A 16,878-nucleotide genomic window follows, 5' to 3' on the forward strand; every position below is an offset into this window, starting at 1 on the left:
TGTCGAAAAACACACAAAAAAAAAAAAAAAAAATTTTTTTTTTTTTACCAATAGTGTTTTTCGACACATAACTGTCGAAAATTCTCCAAATTTCGACAGGTATGTGTCGAAATTTGTTTTTTTTTTTTTTTTTTTTATATTTTTCGACACGTTGATGTCGAAAATTGACCCAAAAATCGACCTGTATGTGTCGAAAATTGCCGGCGGGTTTCAAAAAAAAAAAACTTCAAAATCGACTTCGAAGCTCAAAAAAAAAACATGGATACATAACTTAATGGGTTCTCTTTCCATATGTACTACCATATTATTGTCTTATAACTCCATTTTACAAGTTTTGTGAGGTTTTGATTTTTTGAATTTGGAGATGTTTTGGAGGATTTAAGAAGATGAAGAAGATAGGGTTTAAGGGATTTGAGTTTGGGAAGAAGAAGAGAGGATTTGTTTTTCTTTTTTTCCTTGGTATTGAAGTGAGGAATAAAAAATTTGTTTGTATAAATTGTATTTTGGTTGATGAAGGGCGTTTTTGTACTTTGCTAACAATTTTTTTTATTTATAGTTTTAAACTAAGAAAAAGTTGTAAAAACTTCTATAAAAAATGGTATGGTTTTAAACTTGGAGGTATTGAAGTGAGAAAAATTTGGGATTTGTTTTAGTTGCCCCTTCCTGTGGATCACTGAAAATGACCTCTTACAAGAGACAGCACAGTTGAAGTATTTTTTTTCAAAACAAACGGCTGTAGTTGGTCAACGTGGTAACAATTTCGTCAACTCTAAAGTGCTTATCAGATCAAATAAATAAGTGGAAGACTCCAATATGTACAAATTTAGTAGTTGAGTTTTTATGAGAATATAAGTGAGAACTATTACCCAGAAAAAATATAAATAAAATTACCCATCTGCCATAATTCGACTACTCCTGCACTTCAAAAATGAAGCAAGCAAACAATATACATAAAATCAGGAGCCATAAGTTACACTACACTTCCACATAGACGAATATTCTACCTAACCGCTCAAAAATCGTTGCTCGCTTATATATTCACGGATCTCATTGTGCTCATCCGTCAATTTTCATCTCCTTACCATCATCTGTCCTTCATGTCAAAATTTCGAGTTCCCCACAAAAAAAATTGTACTAGTTCCAATACGGCGTTTAAGCCAAGGCTTTCTTTTCTACTGCTGTACCAAAGACATGACGGGTACCCCTTTGGTGGAGAAACTATCGCACTTTAGACGCATTTCATCACCAACCTCAAAGTCTCGTTTCGAACCATTCTGCATCGCAGAAATTAAATCAAAATTGCGCTAATCAGCAATCAATGGCAAAAATAAAATCAAATAAATAAACAAATCATTAGAATAACGGGGAGGTGTGATTTACCTCAAACCGGTACATTCCACGAAGATCACCACCCAAATCAAGGACAAGCCCGTGCGCGCGAATCTGATGAACTTTACCAGTCAATTCCATTCCAATTTTCAATGTCTTCGCATCTATACGAGACTTAGCTGCAGATTCACATGTTTTTGTTCAGACTCGAATATTCTTTGGCAAATACCAAAAAGATCAACTATTATTTACTAATCACAAATTAAGGTCATGACTATCAACTAAGCACTACCTTTAGGGGTTTTACGTAGACCAGCAGATTTTTCTTCTTCGTCACACTCAGCAGCACTTCTAATCACAATCGGTGATAAGCCATCCACACTACCACTGGTAGACTTATCATCCTTCTTCTCCTTCTCCTGCTTTTCTTGTACATTGTTAACAGGCTTCGACTTCATAGGTGTTTGTTCCTTTATAGCGGAATATGTTTTTGATCCTCCTCCAGGCAAAGTGGCTTTGAGAGATAAATTAATATTGCCACGTACATCTAACCCAATGCACATTAAATTTACTACTTGCCCGACTGACAGTACATCAGAGACTCGGGAGACCTGTTCGAATTCAAAATCTCTTGTAAGAAATCACAAACTATGATAAAACTCTACTACAAGAATATTGTAATCAAAATTAAATATACAAACCGGTTCGTGGGATAACTCGGAAATGTGGAGGAGGCCTTGTTGGCCCCCATTGAACTCCACAAAGGCACCGTATTCCTTGATTGAAGATACAACGCCTTTATACACACCCCCCTTTTCAATCTCACGACCCACTATGAAATCAATCTGAAAATAACAATTTCCGTATTATAACTATTAAAACTTCGAAACTCTTGTCAAAAGGGATTAAACTAGGCAGTGACAAATTAGTCTTCCTCAATTCTTTTACAGTTAAACAACAGTTTGCATGAACCAAATGCACTGAAAGAGCAGAAAACAATCACCTTTTCCAGCAGTTTATCCAATACTGATTGATTTTTAGCCACTATTGTAAGAGAACCATCATTCACCGAGATCCTTCCACCTGCAACATAAATAAGGTGTCAGAACGCTTGATTTATCTAAGATTTTCACATGAGACCAACTTCTTCAGTGGGTATTAGCAAGAATACAAAAATCACATAACAAAAAAAGAGCAATAAAAACCTGTTTCTTCTTCAATTTTTCTCTTCAACGCACCCAAAGGACCAATTAAGCGGCGGATAGCATCATTGCTGTACTTCAAGTTCACTGCATCATTTGGTCGTATCAGTAAATGGATTACAAACAACCATAAAATGATGTTCACATCGGTAAAGAGGGGAAAATAAGAAGAAGAAAAAAAGATGCACGAGTGACACGCTTACATATCCGTGGAGAGTTTCTACCATCTTGGGTGCGCGGTACATTTATCTCTCGCTCCATGTGATCAAGGATTTGAAGGCGGCCTTTATATGCAGGTTCTAAAGACTCGCATATAATATCTAAAGGGATACCTGCAGGCTTTATATCCAACTGAATTGCTGTAACTCCGTTTCGAGTTCCAGCAATTTTGAAGTCCATATCCCCTAGATGATCTTCCAAACCCTACCAAAAACAAAAAAAACTATCAAAATAAACAAAATGAAATAGAACATATAAATTCAAATTAAATCTATAATCAGAACCAAAAATAAAACGCGTATGATTCATAATCACCAAAACTGTCTAAATACCAGCCTAAGAACAAATTGAGGTTGTGCTGCTCCACATCCATTTTTATAGATAATCGATCGTATTTAAAGAAAGCCATGTGGAAACTCTAGCCAAAGCCATGGTCTTTTAGGCTTTGCTTACATGGTGTTAATCTCAACTGGAATTGATATGTAATCACTATTTGTTTTAACACAATGTCCGGACGAGAAATACCAATCACATTTAATAACTATTGATTTCTGATCAGTCAACACTAGTTTCCAAAATTATATAGATAAGCTTTGTATGTGAATTGCAAACTTTATGATAGCTCACAATGAAGAATGCTCGTGGAGTTAAATGTTGTTTTGAAGAGATCTACTTCGAGAAGTTTCAAGAAAGGAGTCACTGTTATAAAACTCAAATTGTGATTGGAGTGTTCCTTACCAGGATATCGGTTACTATTCGGTAGTCCGTGATTTCACCAGTGGACGGGTCGGTTTCGCTAACAAGTCCCACCGACAAACCTGCTACGTGCTCTCTCAAAGGAATCCCAGCATCCATCAAAGCCATGCTCCCTACAAAAATAATGCACCTTATGTCATTGTCAATAAAATCATTATACGAAATAAACACAATATATATATATATATATATATATATATATATATATATATATATATATATATATATATATATATATCTGCAGGATATGCCCAGTAATAACCTGCACAAACCGATGCCATCGATGTCGATCCATCAGATGCCATGACTTCTGAATTGACACGAACAGTATAAGGAAAATCTTCTTCAGGAGGTAATACGGCAACTAGAGCTTTCTCAGCAAGGGTACCTATAAATGTGATAAAAAAAGTCAGCCATTGATTAGCATTTGAAAAATAGGAGACTAGAACGAAAGCTGATTACATTTCATTCCAGTCATCAGGGGAATACCAAAAGAAAGTTAACAGAGAGATTTTTTTTCAAGTTGTTTTTCTGTTTTTCCAAATAAATGGTGATATTTTTTAGAATAGACAAGCATGTGCGAAAAACAAATATAGAAATGTAAGTAGCTTACCATGCCCAACTTCTCGTCTATTGAGGCCAACTTTTTTACCAACTTCATTGATTGAAAATGGTGGAAAACTATAGTGCAGCATAAATCTCTTCGATGAAGGACCAACCAGTGAATCTAGACGCTGTGCTTCTCCAGGTGCTCCGAGGGTTACCGTACAAAGAACCTATAAAAAACAAATACATTACCCCTAAACAGTAAGAAAAAAGACTCTAAAAGAGTGTAAAATATTGGATATAATCATGTATCTTCTGACCTGCGTATCTCCACGAGAAAAGAGTGATGAACCGTGTAGTACAGGCAAATTTCCAGCTTCACAGTGCACAGGTCTGACCTCATCTAGACGCCTCCCATCTACTCTGAGTCCTTCCCCTATTATCCTTCCTCGTACAACCTGACATGGGCAGAAAATTAAAATAGTCAATATCATTTTTGAGCAATCATTTTTTTTTCGGTAGCGCCGAATACTTGAATCTTTGAAACATTTACACAAAAATGTGTATTTTTAGGTATACAGTTCCTCGCTTCTATAAGGAAATTGGTCAGGAGAGATATTTGCATCTTGACACAGAATATATGAGGGTACCTTTTTCCGTACAGTGTCTACTGTTTTGGGTAAAAACTTGAGGCCTTCTTCATCACTTTCTTCCTCCAATATTTTTTTAATATCCTTGGTAATGTTATCCAATGCTTCTCCCCTTTCAAACTGCATGCACACACACAAAACGTATTACATCCGGAGGAATAAAAAGTCATTTGACATTAAGATTATGCAATGGCATAACAAGTTACAGAGATGTTACAGAGATACAAGAATTTTTGTATGGTATATACCTTGCCATATGTTGGGTCTGTAAACACATCTCTAATGGGAGATTCAGCCAAATTCCTAACTTTCTCATAGGTTTCCTTAGATACCATAGAAAGTGTATATTCCTTCTTTTTCTTACCAGCTTTGGCTGCGAGCCTCATTTGAGGCTCAATATATTTAACTGCCTAGAGAATCAAAGAATCAAAGATTAGCATTCTAAAGTAATTGATGTATTAATGAAATGAACATATATAGCAAAAACTTACTTCTGGATGTGCCAATCTTAGTGCAGCTTCTAGGTCCTTTTCGGATACCTCACGTGCATGCACGTCTATCATCAAAGTCTTGTCATTTGTGCATGCATAAACGAGGTTAAGGTCACTCAAACTCAACTGCAAAAAATCAATTAGAACTATAAGCACATCATTTAAAAAAAAGTGTTTTCATTAACATAAATTAGCATTTGAAATACCTCATCCATGCTAGGATTCACAATAAATTGACCACAAATCCTGCCTATACGTACTACTCCAATGGGACCACCCCATGGAATATCAGATAACATTAGCGCAGCTGATGTGGCATTGGCTGCTAGAACATCCGGATCTTGCTTCCCATCAGATGATAGGACACTTGCCATGACCTAGAAATAAGCACTAAGCTCAGAAACAACTTACTAGATTTTACATAATTATTTAAATATTGTGCAGTACAATCATACCTGGACATCATGGTAAAATCCAGCAGGAAAAAGAGGTCTTATGGGCCGATCAATGATACGACCACATAAGAGTTCACGCTCTTTTGGAGCACCCTCCCTCCGCATAAATGTGTTTGGTATCACGCCCTGAGCAAATTGTTTCTCTTGATAGTCAACCTTGCAACAACCCAAAATTACTCCATTCATTTTACAAGGAACAACCAAAAATTATTATAGTCACGAACTGACATGACTCGCAAGAAAAGGTGATTTCATATTTAACAAATCTATATGAAGAGAGATAAGTTTGACGTTCGAACACTAGTTAGAGGAAAAAAATATTTCCTCAGCTGAAGTTTCTACTTTCACATGAAAAAACAAGCACTAACAAAACTAATAGGGAAAGTGAATAGCGGCGATGCCTCACAACTGAATTCAATTGAGCAAGATAACAAATGCACACACAAAATTGACGGGCATAATTATCATTTGAAGGAAATCGGAAATGAAAGTTTTATGTCCCTGTTTCCTATTCTCAGATTTAACTCATTACAAACTTGTATATACATAACAGAACCCTCAAGATGTGCAGATAAAATCCAAACTCGTATTTCAGCAGCAAACTTGCTCAGGTTGAGACTCCGAAATTCAACACCAGACGTTCTAAACATAAAAAAACACTATTCCAATAAATTTGTATTCCAAAATGAATAATAAACACCAGTGCTACCATAATCAACTGAGCAGATGACACCAACATAAAATAAATACGGAAATTAATGCATTGTAATATAAATTTACAAAAAAAAAAAAAAAAAAAAACGTACAGTGAGGGGCAAGAAATCCCGACTGCCATCACTCTTAGCTGAGGTAACTGTGGACAGCACTTTTGTCTCTTCCATGGCTAAAACCACCGAGCCATTGGCAAATCGCGCTATTTTACCAGTTTCCAGCGACATTTTTCGCGATCCGATTTCGAACTCTTCGGTGAACGTCTCCAGAAATTTCTTTCCGGCCATTGTAGCAGCTTCGGGGTCGCCGGCCGGTAATTGTGCGGGTGAGTGGAACAAGCGACCGCCGACGATTGATCGGAGTTTTATCCGGCGCCATAGCAAGCTTGCGAGGAAAGGATTGGCTTTACCGACCACCGGTGCCATGGGTAGAGAGAGAGAGAGAGACGCTGGGGTTTAGGGTTTAACAGTGTCGGGGTTTTAGAATTGAGGTTGGGATCAGATGCATCGCGCTGTCATTTTTTGGGTTAAAAGTTTTTACAGAATGAATTTTACTGTTTATAGCACCGAATAAATTATAGTTTAGGGACTAATAACTAATAAATTTATGTTTTAGGACCCTATAATAATAAAATATCTTCTGACCAGGCAAATGCAAATTGGCATTTTAGTGCCCAGAAAATTGGGACCATTTATTAATGGATAGTGGGCCGGGCTTTCCTTTTATATTAATGGGCCGGTGAACTTACTTTTCACGCCATTGACTTCATATCCATCCGAATATTTCAATTATTATAAATAATACACACCAATTTCTACCACCACAGTTGTGATTTTGTTCCCATTTCAATTCAATTCCGAGTTCAATAATTGATTTCAATGGCGCTCCCCAAGGCAAAGGAAATCGTTTCTACAAACTCCGTCGTCGTTTTCAGGTCCTCTATCTCTCTCTCTCTCTCACCGTGTGTGTATATGTGTGTGTGTGTGTGTGTGTGTGTGTGTGTGTGTGTGTGTGTGTGTGTGGTAGTAGGTGTGAAATTGGAGCTGAAATTTTACCCTAGGCGATAGTTGATCGGATACTATTATTGCCGGTGATTCCTTTTAAGTAAAATTAGATGATGAATTTATGTTGAATATTGTTTGATTTTACTAATTAAAATATGCTTTTTTTATGTGTTGTTTGGTGGTGGCAGCAAAACCTACTGTCCGTTCTGCGTGAGTGTGAAGAAATTGCTGACAGAGCTCGGCGCCTCCTTCAAGGCCATTGAATTGGATACCGAGGGTTTGCTCTCTCTCTCTCTCTCTCTCTCTCTCTCTCTCTCTCTCTCTCTCGCGTATATTTTTCTGTGAGTTTTGTCATTTCCAATTGAAAATTAGAAAGGATTTTCCGTCGGCCACTTTTTTCCACGTTTTCTGCATCGTTTGTGGCATTTTGAATTTGGAACGAAATTGCGTCCAGATCCATGAATTAAGCCCCACTCATTCAAAAAATCAGTATTTAGTTTTATCTTTGGAATGACAGTTTGTTGGGATCCACAAATTAATTACACATGAAATTGGGGAAATCTGCTCCGCAGATTTTCAAAGATTCATATCTAATTTTAACTTAAAGAGTTTCAGTACAATGGGGAAATCTATGCTTACACCAGGCAAAATCACACACACCAAGATGGGTGTGTGTGTGTGTGTGTGTTTTCGTGTGTATAGAAATGGTGAACTACCCGATGTGCTTTACCGTATGTAGCATCGAATTGTCCTAACTTAATTCGCATTGCAAATTTCTCTACCATAGCACTGTATCTTATTGGTGTGTGACGAAGGATTCGTATTTTGACTCACTTTCTGATATTCAGTCTTTCAAAAAATCGTCTTCTTGTATTTCCTTCGAAAAATACAATACTAGTTTGTGAAATGAAGGATTACATAATCTATAATTGGCATCTATTTTCATAAATATGAAGGTGATGGAGCTGAACTACAATCTGCTCTGGCTCAGTTGACCGGTCAACGCACTGTGCCGAATGTGTTCATCAGTGGGAAGCACATTGGTGGTTGTGATGGTATGTATTTCGAATTCGTCATATATTTATTTATGAATTTCCGTACTTCCTTCAATAAATAAATAAATAAAATAAATATTTTGCAGCTACAACTGCACTGCACAAACAAGGAAAGCTTGTTCCGTTGCTCACCGAAGCTGGAGCAGTCGCCAAGTCTTCTGCTTAGACTAGTCGACGAATCAGTATATCGTTAAATAAATTTGAATGCTCTACAATAATGAAGTCCAAGTATTGTGTTACTTAGGTTGTTATGCCTCCTGCATTATTACTATCTGAACTGCATTTTACATTTGTACGCGTTTATATGTTTTGACAAAATAAAAAATCGGTTCGAAATACTTTTCAAACTTATATATGTATAATCTCCATTGAATCCGAAATGAAGTAAAACATTTATTACACGTAATCGGGTTTTACTCCCCTCTCATTTTTCAGTTGTGTTGTTTATGATATGATTTGGATGAATAGAAATGGTATTATTGATCAAGGTTATCAAAGCTAAATCCTCTCCAAGAAAATAGCCGGAAAAAAGAAAAGTCACTGCTGTAAAAACCCACTTTATTGGCCCAAGTAATATTGGCCCGTTTTACCAGCTCCACAATTACCCACCCTTTGCTTTCAAACCCTAATTTCATTTCTCACTTGTTCTTTCTTTCTGAATTCTGGTATTGCAAGCTGTCGCTTTGCTTTCTTTTTTTTTTTTGTCAAAAAACATAAAACATTTTTTCAGAAAATAAAAATGGTGTCTTTGATACTCAACCGTTGGATTCGTCGTAATTGGAATTGTACTCGGCCAGCCGTCCGACAAATATCATCATCATCATCATCAACTGCAACTGTAACTGTAACTGCAACTGCGCCATGGCTGAAGATTAAAGACAGCGTTGAAGATGACGTCAACATGTTCTACAACTTTTTCAGCGTTGCTGATAAAACTGTCGAAAAAATAGCAAAAGATGAGATATCGAAAAAAGGGGGGTTAGTGGCATGGTTGGCTAGCTTTGTATAAGCACAATTTGTTACTCCACAATCCCCTCTCTCATCGTTCCGTAAATCTACCTTCCATCGAAACCTCGTCTATTCCCACTTGCACCGACTTTATTTCCATATTTGAATTGAACCGTCCCAAGAAGGTCATCCTTTCATGCTCTCCCGACGACGAAAACGAATGTCGGGCAATTATGTCTTTCGGTCCGGATGATAGGCTTGCCTTTTGCTGCCCCGGACTCGGTAACGAGTGGACTCCCATCGGCGATCTCTTTCACGAGAACGACCGGATCAACGAGGAATTCTTTGGACGATGTAGTGACAACACTAGGGTTCCAAGGTTTTACGAGGACTTTGTGTATTCCACTAGGAGAAAGAAATTATTCTGCGCGACAAGTTCGACAACTTCGAGAGCTGGGATCTTGCGGATATTGCTAACCCTAAAATGAATTGGAAGACGGCAGACGAAGACATGGACTTCGATGACGATAACTACCCTTGGACCATCCGATCGGACCTTGAGTATTCGTTGAAGAAAGACTTTTGCAGCTCATTCAAATGCCTTGTGTTTGCGGAGCGGTCCGATCGGCTTTTTCTTGTGAGGCGTAACGTAATGAAAGAAATCGGCACTCTTGAAAACAATGATGGCCCTCTTGATTATTTCAAGAACGAAGATGCTCTGTACTTGACTATCGGTTTTGACGTTCACGAATTAATCGTTGACGACCCGAAAAAAGGAGAGCTTAGGTACATGAACGGTGAGTTGGATGGAATGGCGTTCTTCATTGGTTCAACAGGCCACGGAGTCGTCGTCGAAGATGAACAGAAGGGTGTGGAGCCGAATTCCATCTATTTCACCGACCCAAAGGAACTCACTCCAGATCCTTATGAACAAGATTTAGGATTATACGGTGGTCACGATTTAGGCATCTTTAATTATCGACAAAGGACTTTCTCATCGTGCTACTATCCGCGTGATCCCCTAGACATGAAAAAAATTGATCCGACACCAACATGGTTCACCCCATCCCCTAATTAGTTTACCTTGCTGTCGTTTTTTTTTTCGTCGGTTTAATTTCTTTCTTGTACTAGTTAGTTTGCATTTGCTGCATGCAAGATTTCTCTAGACATATTGCTGCTGTGTACGCGTTTATATGTTTTGGCAAAATCAAATTATCGGTTCTCCATTCAATCCGAAATGACGGAAACATTTATTACACCTCGTTTCAAACTTAACAATTTCTCAAAAAAAAGAAGTGAAGATTGAACTTTGTTGCTGCACATATAATAGTATAATACTGTCTACGAGCAGGCAGGAACGACCGTAGGTGCACTCACATTCTGTAGCAATTAAATAAATTATAAGAGGAAATAAAATAACTAAAAAAAATTAGCAACGCCAAAATACTTACGTTCGAGACAGTAATCCAACGGTCGAGAGTATCCAGGGCTTTTCCCGATCGATGTGTTGAACGTGCCACTGCTATACCTTCAGCTAAGTTTGAAACATGCCCACTAACAAACAATGCTGCACCTGCATTTAACACCTGAAAACGTATGGATGGCGTTTTCGTAATTAACTAATTTCCACTACACACATAATTCAGTAGAAACGTAACATTTAAAAATTAAACGTACAAGTGCATCTGCAATAGCACCCTTTTCGCCAGCAAGCACACGCCTTAAGACCTCAGCGTTATATTCCGGGCCTCCCCCTTTCAAATCTTCTAACGTGCATCGAGGAATACCGAAATCTACTGCAATACACCACCAATTTTCCGTTTCTACACGAGCAATCAACATAATGTGTGTGTGTGTGTGTGTGTGTGTGTGTGTGCGCTTAAAAGAAAGACGAAGTACTTACATGGGTCGAAAGAGAATTTCTCGATCTTTTCAGGGGTAATATCGAGAACCACACCAGGGCCTGATAAAATATCAAAATCTTTTATCTCATAAGAAACAAGAAGAACCGAAATAAAACTAGAGAGAAGGAATATAATCTTAATTACCGAGTGGACTCATTTCATCCAACCCCTCAGAGTGAACAACCAACGCTCGTTTCATTCCATATCTTTGCAGTGCTTTAGCCATCTTACTCACCTATCCAATTTACAACACTACTTAATTACAACCAAGAGCATATGTAATAACGACATTTCTAATAGTATAATTGGATTAAGACAAAAAAATAATATATTTACGAACTAGTCGCCAACTTAATTACCATGTCTTCTTTGTAGACACCAACCACGGAAAACGGAACTCGTGCGGGATTTAACATTGGACCGAGGATGTTAAATACAGTCTTCACTCGAAGCTTTCTTCTTACAGGGGCAAATGTTTTCATCGCCGGGTGATAATTCGGTGACATCATAAATCCGATTCCCACTTGTTCCACACATGTCTTTACTCCCTAATTTGAAACAACATACGAAAAAAAAAATAGTGATTTTTAAACGGCGAAATCAACTAATATTAAGTGTATTTTTTTTCAAAATAAGCATTGAGAATTCAAGAACGTACTAACCTGAGGCTCGACATCAATGGCAACGCCTAATGCTTCTAGAACATCCGCGCTTCCACAAGCGGACGAACTCGATCTATTCCCTTGCTGAAACAAACAAAGGGGCAAAATCGACTTTTTTCCCACACTAATATCCAAAAAATTACAAATATGTTCAATTTTGTATCAAAGTTGTCAACTCACTTTAGCAACTCTAGCACCGCAGGCGGCTGCGAGAATCGCAGCGCCTGTGGAGATATTCACCGTGTTTGCACCGTCACCACCGGTGCCTACTATATCCACCGCATTTTCCAAACCCTCGACTTTTTTGCAGCATTTTATCATACCCCTAGCCAAACCCACAATCTAAATTTTGCCATGCACACAACAAAAACCCAAAAAAATAAAATAATAAACAATCATCAAAAAACATGTACAAATTTTATTTTATTGAGAAATAAAATAAAAATGAAAATGAAAATGCAATTACTTCTTCAAAGGTTTCGCCTTTGGCTCTAAGGAGAACAAGAAAAGCACTGATTAAAGATTGGCTGCAATCACTTAGCAAGAAATCAAGTGATCCCTCTGCTTCCTCTTCACTCAAATCCTCTTTATTCAGCAAACATTCCATCAACTAACAAAAATTCAGAAAATTAATTAAAGAGAATTACAAAAGAAAAAAAAAATCAATCTTGAATATGAATATGACTGTAGTTTACACACACACACACACACAAGGGTTTAAAGTTTTACCTCCATGGGGGAAAAGATGGGTAGATGAAGAGGAGGGCGGCAAGAATCAGTTTGGAGAAAGGATTTAGTGAGAATTGAATGTCTTTTGATTGGAGTTAAGGAAGAAAAATTCTGAACCTGATAAGAGAAATTGGATTTCTTGAATATGGGATGAAATGGGGAAGAAGAAACAATTACATTTTTCATCAACACATCCATAATTTCTTTTTTTCACTATTTTATTTATTTATTCCTACAAGAATTGTTGTGTGTTTACTGCTTTATTTGAGTACTGAAATGAGAAATCAAATGGTTTGACAATGGAGATGGCTTTTTTAGCATGCATTAAATGAGTGTCAGATTCTCATCAGGTGCATTACTTTGGTTGGTATGAACATTTAAACTGGTTGGTGATTGTCATGGTGATGACACGTGTAAATTAAATTAAATTAAATTAAATTGAATTAAAAGTCTACGAAAATTTGAAATTCATGATCACAAAACTCAACTAATTAGTGTGGTGTGATTTTGAAACCATTTAACCCGGATTCTTATATTAATACCTTCCACGTAAATCTTCTCGTACATAAGGGTTTACCAGCTCTTTAAAATAAATTTAGCCAAACGAGCCCTAATCTTTTAGCTTTATTTTTTTCTTAAATCTCAAGTCTTAACCATGATGTTTTTACCGATCATTTCTTTCCCTGTTACTCAAGAATGATTTTTTTGCTAAAAATGTTGTTCGAGAGTACAGCGGAATTCAATCGAATTCGAGATTATGAATCAATATGCATAGAAGTTTCTTATTTCAGGAATAATAATTCGAACGAAATCCTTGAAGATTCCAGAATTTTGATGCCATCCTCTTTTCATAGTTGCCTCTTGTACATTTCTGTAGGCACAAAATGTAAAGATGAATCCCTGAAGCAGAAAGGCATGTTCCTCTTCTCCAAATAGCTCCATTGTCACAAAAATAATATATCCCGATATGTCGTTGACCCACATATATTAGATATGTGGTCACGAGACGAAATTTTGTTGATGGTTTGTATACAAGAAAATAGAAATGTATGTTACGGGCGACATTGATACGAGTGAGGGAACCATCTCGAAAATAAGAAATGTTTTACTTTGAAAACCAATAGGAATATACCGTAGCATGGTACATGCATTGCTGCTACCACCAAATACCTGGATAAATAGACCAAACAAGTTGTTCAGATAAATCAACGAAAACGAGGAGTAAACGATACATAAAAAAATAAATGTATTATTTTGGAGGGCTTCTTTTGTTTTATATTCATTCTCTTTATAAGTTACAGATGGGGATGGAAATTGGAACGGAATTTTCCGATTTCCGTCGGTTGCAGTCCGAAATTTTCCAGTTTTACAACAATTTCTTTCATATCGAAATTCTGATTTTTTTTCTGTAACTTTTTGGATCGGTACGAGATTCCAAATCCTGATCCAATTTTAATTTCCAAAAATTCCGATTAGACTGATTTTGGGCTGATTAACAAATAAGAAACTTACCACAGTGGAGCATGAGGTGCTGACAGATCAAGAAAAGGATATGGCCACCTAAATCAAAAGGCAATGTCCAGTAAATCATCAACAACATTTCTTTCAAATACTAAATAATTCCCACATAAAAAAATAAAAATAAAAATAATAATAAAAGTTACCACATTGCAACGCATGCATGAACAATCCACTGGAAGATGACATAGATACCCGTTAACATGATGAAGTAAGAAATCCCGAACCATTGGAATTCCTGAATTGAATATGTCAATGTTATTTTAAACCATAGATTATTCATACAGATTACAGAAGAACGTAGGTTATATGCAGTAAGCTCACCAGACTATTTAAAGCTGTATCCCCGAGGAGCAAGATGGCGTTAAGTGTGTGTGTAACAACTGTCAGCTAATCAAGCGAAGCAGAAATATTTTTCTTAAGTTGAAGAGATGATTGAAACTAATAGAAAAATGCAACGACTATATACGTGTGAGCTGAGTATTTCGATTCTTGAGGTGCAATATACCAAAATAATAGAAAAATGCTGGGGATTTGCAATTTTTCCATTTATTATCTCCCGTTATTTTGACGGTGAGAAGTTATCACAAAATAATAGGTGCCACTGGCAACGAAAAAGCACATAGAATTTGGAGGGGATTTTTTAATCAAACGTAAATATGCAAGATCGGTACTCGTAAATTCAATGTCTGAATTGAAAGAGAAAGTACAAAAGCCACAAAGTAAATCCCCACATAAATCAATCTATATGCCTAATCTTTTACAAAATATATGCAAGTAAAAATGTTTCTAGCCAGGGGGAAACTAGGATTATGCATTTTTATGATGTGGTCACAATTGTGAAATCAGAGCCTGCATGCTTGTAAAATGGTAGTCGGGAGAAGTACACTTACAAAATTCATCTCGTAATCTCTAAGTACTATAAATGGGAATATCACACACCAGTAGACCATGTCAGTGATAATTACTGCCCCAGCTGTCATCTGCTCATGAAAAAAGTCTCAACATGATTAAATTCTGGAAGATTTAAAAAACGAGTGTAACCAAACAAATGATGTACATGAACTAGATTGTTGACACAAATATATCAAATAACATGCCTGAAACAAAGCTTGAAACAGATTGTCCCAAAACCCAGCTGGTAGTAAAGCATGGGATTTTCCAGGGTGATAAAATTTCTCTAATAATTTCACTCCGTTTCCATCCGCTTCACTTGCTATGGGGACGTATAAACCTTGCTCCGTATCCTTTGATATACGGCTGTTATTTATTTTGAGATGGTGGAAACATCCATGCATAGAAAGCAACGATCCAAACTGCAATAGGAATTAAAAATAAAAAAACATAAGATCCAATGAAATAATTTTGATGAGTGAATAGTCTTGTGTTGTGCCTTCAAGAAGTCAGGCAAGTAATAAAAAGCTCAAGATAGCAACACCATTGTTATGGACCTAGTTCATCGGTACTTCAGTTAGAACGGAAATTACAAACCTACCCCAAAATAGATGGTCACTAATGTAAAAGTCCACCTGTAAAACAGTGCATTTAAGAAGTTAAAAAACCAAAAAAAAAAAAAAAAAAAAAAAAAAATTGCAGTTCAAGACAATCAACAAGATGTTACTCATGTAGTGCTAATAAATTTCTTTTTGATAATTCAATCTCATCTTTGTTTATTTCAGAAGTAGTGCCGATATATTTATTTTTATCTATGATAATCAGTTAAACAACGAGTGTTCATGGTTGTATCAGCTGGTTGAGGTGGGAGCAGTTACATATATACAAGGATCTCAAGGGAGAAGAATAACTTACTGGGTATAGTAGTAAAACAGTTCAAATCCATGAATAGCAACATCGAAACTCACAGCAACCAAAAGCAGACAAAAAGCAATCATTCGAAAGAACATCAAGAAAAGTGGATGAACTTCTTTAAGACAAGGTTTCCAGGATTGATTTCTCAAAGAACTAGAATTCTCGTCTTGGTTCCTCCCTTCACCAGATTTTTTTAAATTGTCTGAACGGTCGTATTTCCATATTAGAAACGAAGCAATTACCATAGGTGTCAACACCCATACTGCACACAGAAACACTCTCCAATTCAACCAATAACTCAACGTAGTAGGATCGCCATTCACGAGCAGCTGCATCCTGTTTCAGACACCGAATGTCAATGCTCAAATAGTTAATTTAAATGTAATAAAAACAAACAAAAAAAGAAAAAAACTCATAGTTCTTACACATACACACGAAAATCATATTTAACTTGGCAAGTGGCAACTCATTTTTTCCCCTAATTGCAGCATTCACACAAAGAAAGCGAGCAAACAATCGCAATACGCACACATATCAATTCAACTCCGGCAACAACAAATAATCAGTCACGCATAAAAACAAACATCTGGCAGGCATGAATCAAAATCAAACGCATTATGACCAACGGTGACAATTCAAAATCAACTAACCGACCAAAATTGCAGAACAAGAGCCACTTACACGATCGAAACGGAGGATGCCGAAAATGAAGAAAAAATTAATTTAGTAAGAGAGATAAAATTAAATTGGAAACGAAGAATTGGGGTTTGATAAAATGAGAAGAGGAGACTGCTCTATTCGAGTTTGTTCCTTTCCATAGTAGAATTGTATACCGCAACACGTGCTGTGCATCTAATGGAGATCATTATTTTCATATTTATATATATATA

At 36.7% G+C, this 16,878-nt stretch overlaps 4 protein-coding genes across 12 annotated transcripts; 1 reads left to right on the forward strand and 3 right to left on the reverse strand.

The window, feature by feature from the left end:
- Positions 1 to 869: 869 nt before the first annotated feature.
- On the reverse strand, positions 870 to 7,027 carry LOC105969464 (polyribonucleotide nucleotidyltransferase). Its single transcript, XM_012994219.2, has 17 exons — positions 6,455 to 7,027; positions 5,649 to 5,804; positions 5,400 to 5,570; positions 5,194 to 5,319; positions 4,951 to 5,112; positions 4,703 to 4,822; positions 4,373 to 4,510; positions 4,120 to 4,282; positions 3,769 to 3,894; positions 3,489 to 3,619; positions 2,735 to 2,954; positions 2,535 to 2,618; positions 2,333 to 2,412; positions 2,031 to 2,174; positions 1,622 to 1,940; positions 1,381 to 1,508; positions 870 to 1,274 (listed from the first exon to the last, which is right to left on the reverse strand). The coding sequence occupies exons 1-17, from the start codon at positions 6,782 to 6,784 to the stop codon at positions 1,173 to 1,175; spliced, it is 2,700 nt and encodes an 899-aa protein (XP_012849673.2). The 5' UTR covers positions 6,785 to 7,027; the 3' UTR covers positions 870 to 1,172.
- Positions 7,028 to 7,088: 61 nt separating this feature from the next.
- On the forward strand, positions 7,089 to 8,754 carry LOC105969493 (glutaredoxin). The gene is made up of 4 exons (XM_012994253.2): positions 7,089 to 7,293; positions 7,552 to 7,640; positions 8,320 to 8,418; positions 8,505 to 8,754. The coding sequence occupies exons 1-4, from the start codon at positions 7,238 to 7,240 to the stop codon at positions 8,582 to 8,584; spliced, it is 324 nt and encodes a 107-aa protein (XP_012849707.1). The 5' UTR covers positions 7,089 to 7,237; the 3' UTR covers positions 8,585 to 8,754.
- A 1,808-nt stretch (positions 8,755 to 10,562) lies between these two features.
- On the reverse strand, positions 10,563 to 13,018 carry LOC105969476 (anthranilate phosphoribosyltransferase, chloroplastic). 5 transcript variants are annotated; one of them, XR_016033029.1, is made up of 10 exons: positions 12,662 to 12,973; positions 12,399 to 12,542; positions 12,113 to 12,274; positions 11,933 to 12,016; positions 11,630 to 11,818; positions 11,415 to 11,505; positions 11,270 to 11,329; positions 11,044 to 11,159; positions 10,818 to 10,939; positions 10,563 to 10,746 (listed from the first exon to the last, which is right to left on the reverse strand). XR_016033029.1 is itself a non-coding variant. In XM_012994230.2 (10 exons), the coding sequence occupies exons 1-10, from the start codon at positions 12,857 to 12,859 to the stop codon at positions 10,708 to 10,710; spliced, it is 1,221 nt and encodes a 406-aa protein (XP_012849684.2). In that variant the 5' UTR covers positions 12,860 to 13,018; the 3' UTR covers positions 10,563 to 10,707. The 5 variants fall into 5 exon arrangements, 3 of the variants coding, with proteins under 3 accessions (XP_012849684.2, XP_012849691.2, XP_088677569.1); XR_001173810.2 differs by having other exon boundaries at positions 11,044 to 11,162; positions 12,662 to 12,971; XM_012994230.2 differs by having other exon boundaries at positions 10,818 to 10,952; positions 11,044 to 11,162; positions 12,662 to 13,018.
- Positions 13,019 to 13,347: 329 nt separating this feature from the next.
- On the reverse strand, positions 13,348 to 16,841 carry LOC105969446 (uncharacterized). Of its 5 annotated transcripts, none has more exons than XM_088821446.1 (10): positions 16,670 to 16,836; positions 16,414 to 16,574; positions 15,989 to 16,324; positions 15,675 to 15,708; positions 15,280 to 15,495; positions 15,073 to 15,162; positions 14,504 to 14,569; positions 14,326 to 14,417; positions 14,174 to 14,221; positions 13,348 to 13,831 (listed from the first exon to the last, which is right to left on the reverse strand). In XM_088821446.1, the coding sequence occupies exons 3-10, from the start codon at positions 16,321 to 16,323 to the stop codon at positions 13,714 to 13,716; spliced, it is 999 nt and encodes a 332-aa protein (XP_088677572.1). In that variant the 5' UTR covers position 16,324; positions 16,414 to 16,574; positions 16,670 to 16,836; the 3' UTR covers positions 13,348 to 13,713. The 5 variants fall into 5 exon arrangements, with proteins under 5 accessions (XP_088677572.1, XP_012849664.2, XP_088677570.1 ...); XM_012994210.2 differs by having other exon boundaries at positions 16,420 to 16,574; positions 16,670 to 16,794; XM_088821444.1 differs by lacking the exon at positions 16,414 to 16,574 and having other exon boundaries at positions 16,670 to 16,841.
- Positions 16,842 to 16,878: the final 37 nt, after the last annotated feature.

Source organism: Erythranthe guttata, chromosome 8 (genome assembly GCF_056151865.1).
Source record: "Erythranthe guttata isolate IM_541 chromosome 8, IM_541, whole genome shotgun sequence".
NCBI classification, from domain to species: Eukaryota; Viridiplantae; Streptophyta; class Magnoliopsida; order Lamiales; family Phrymaceae; genus Erythranthe; species Erythranthe guttata.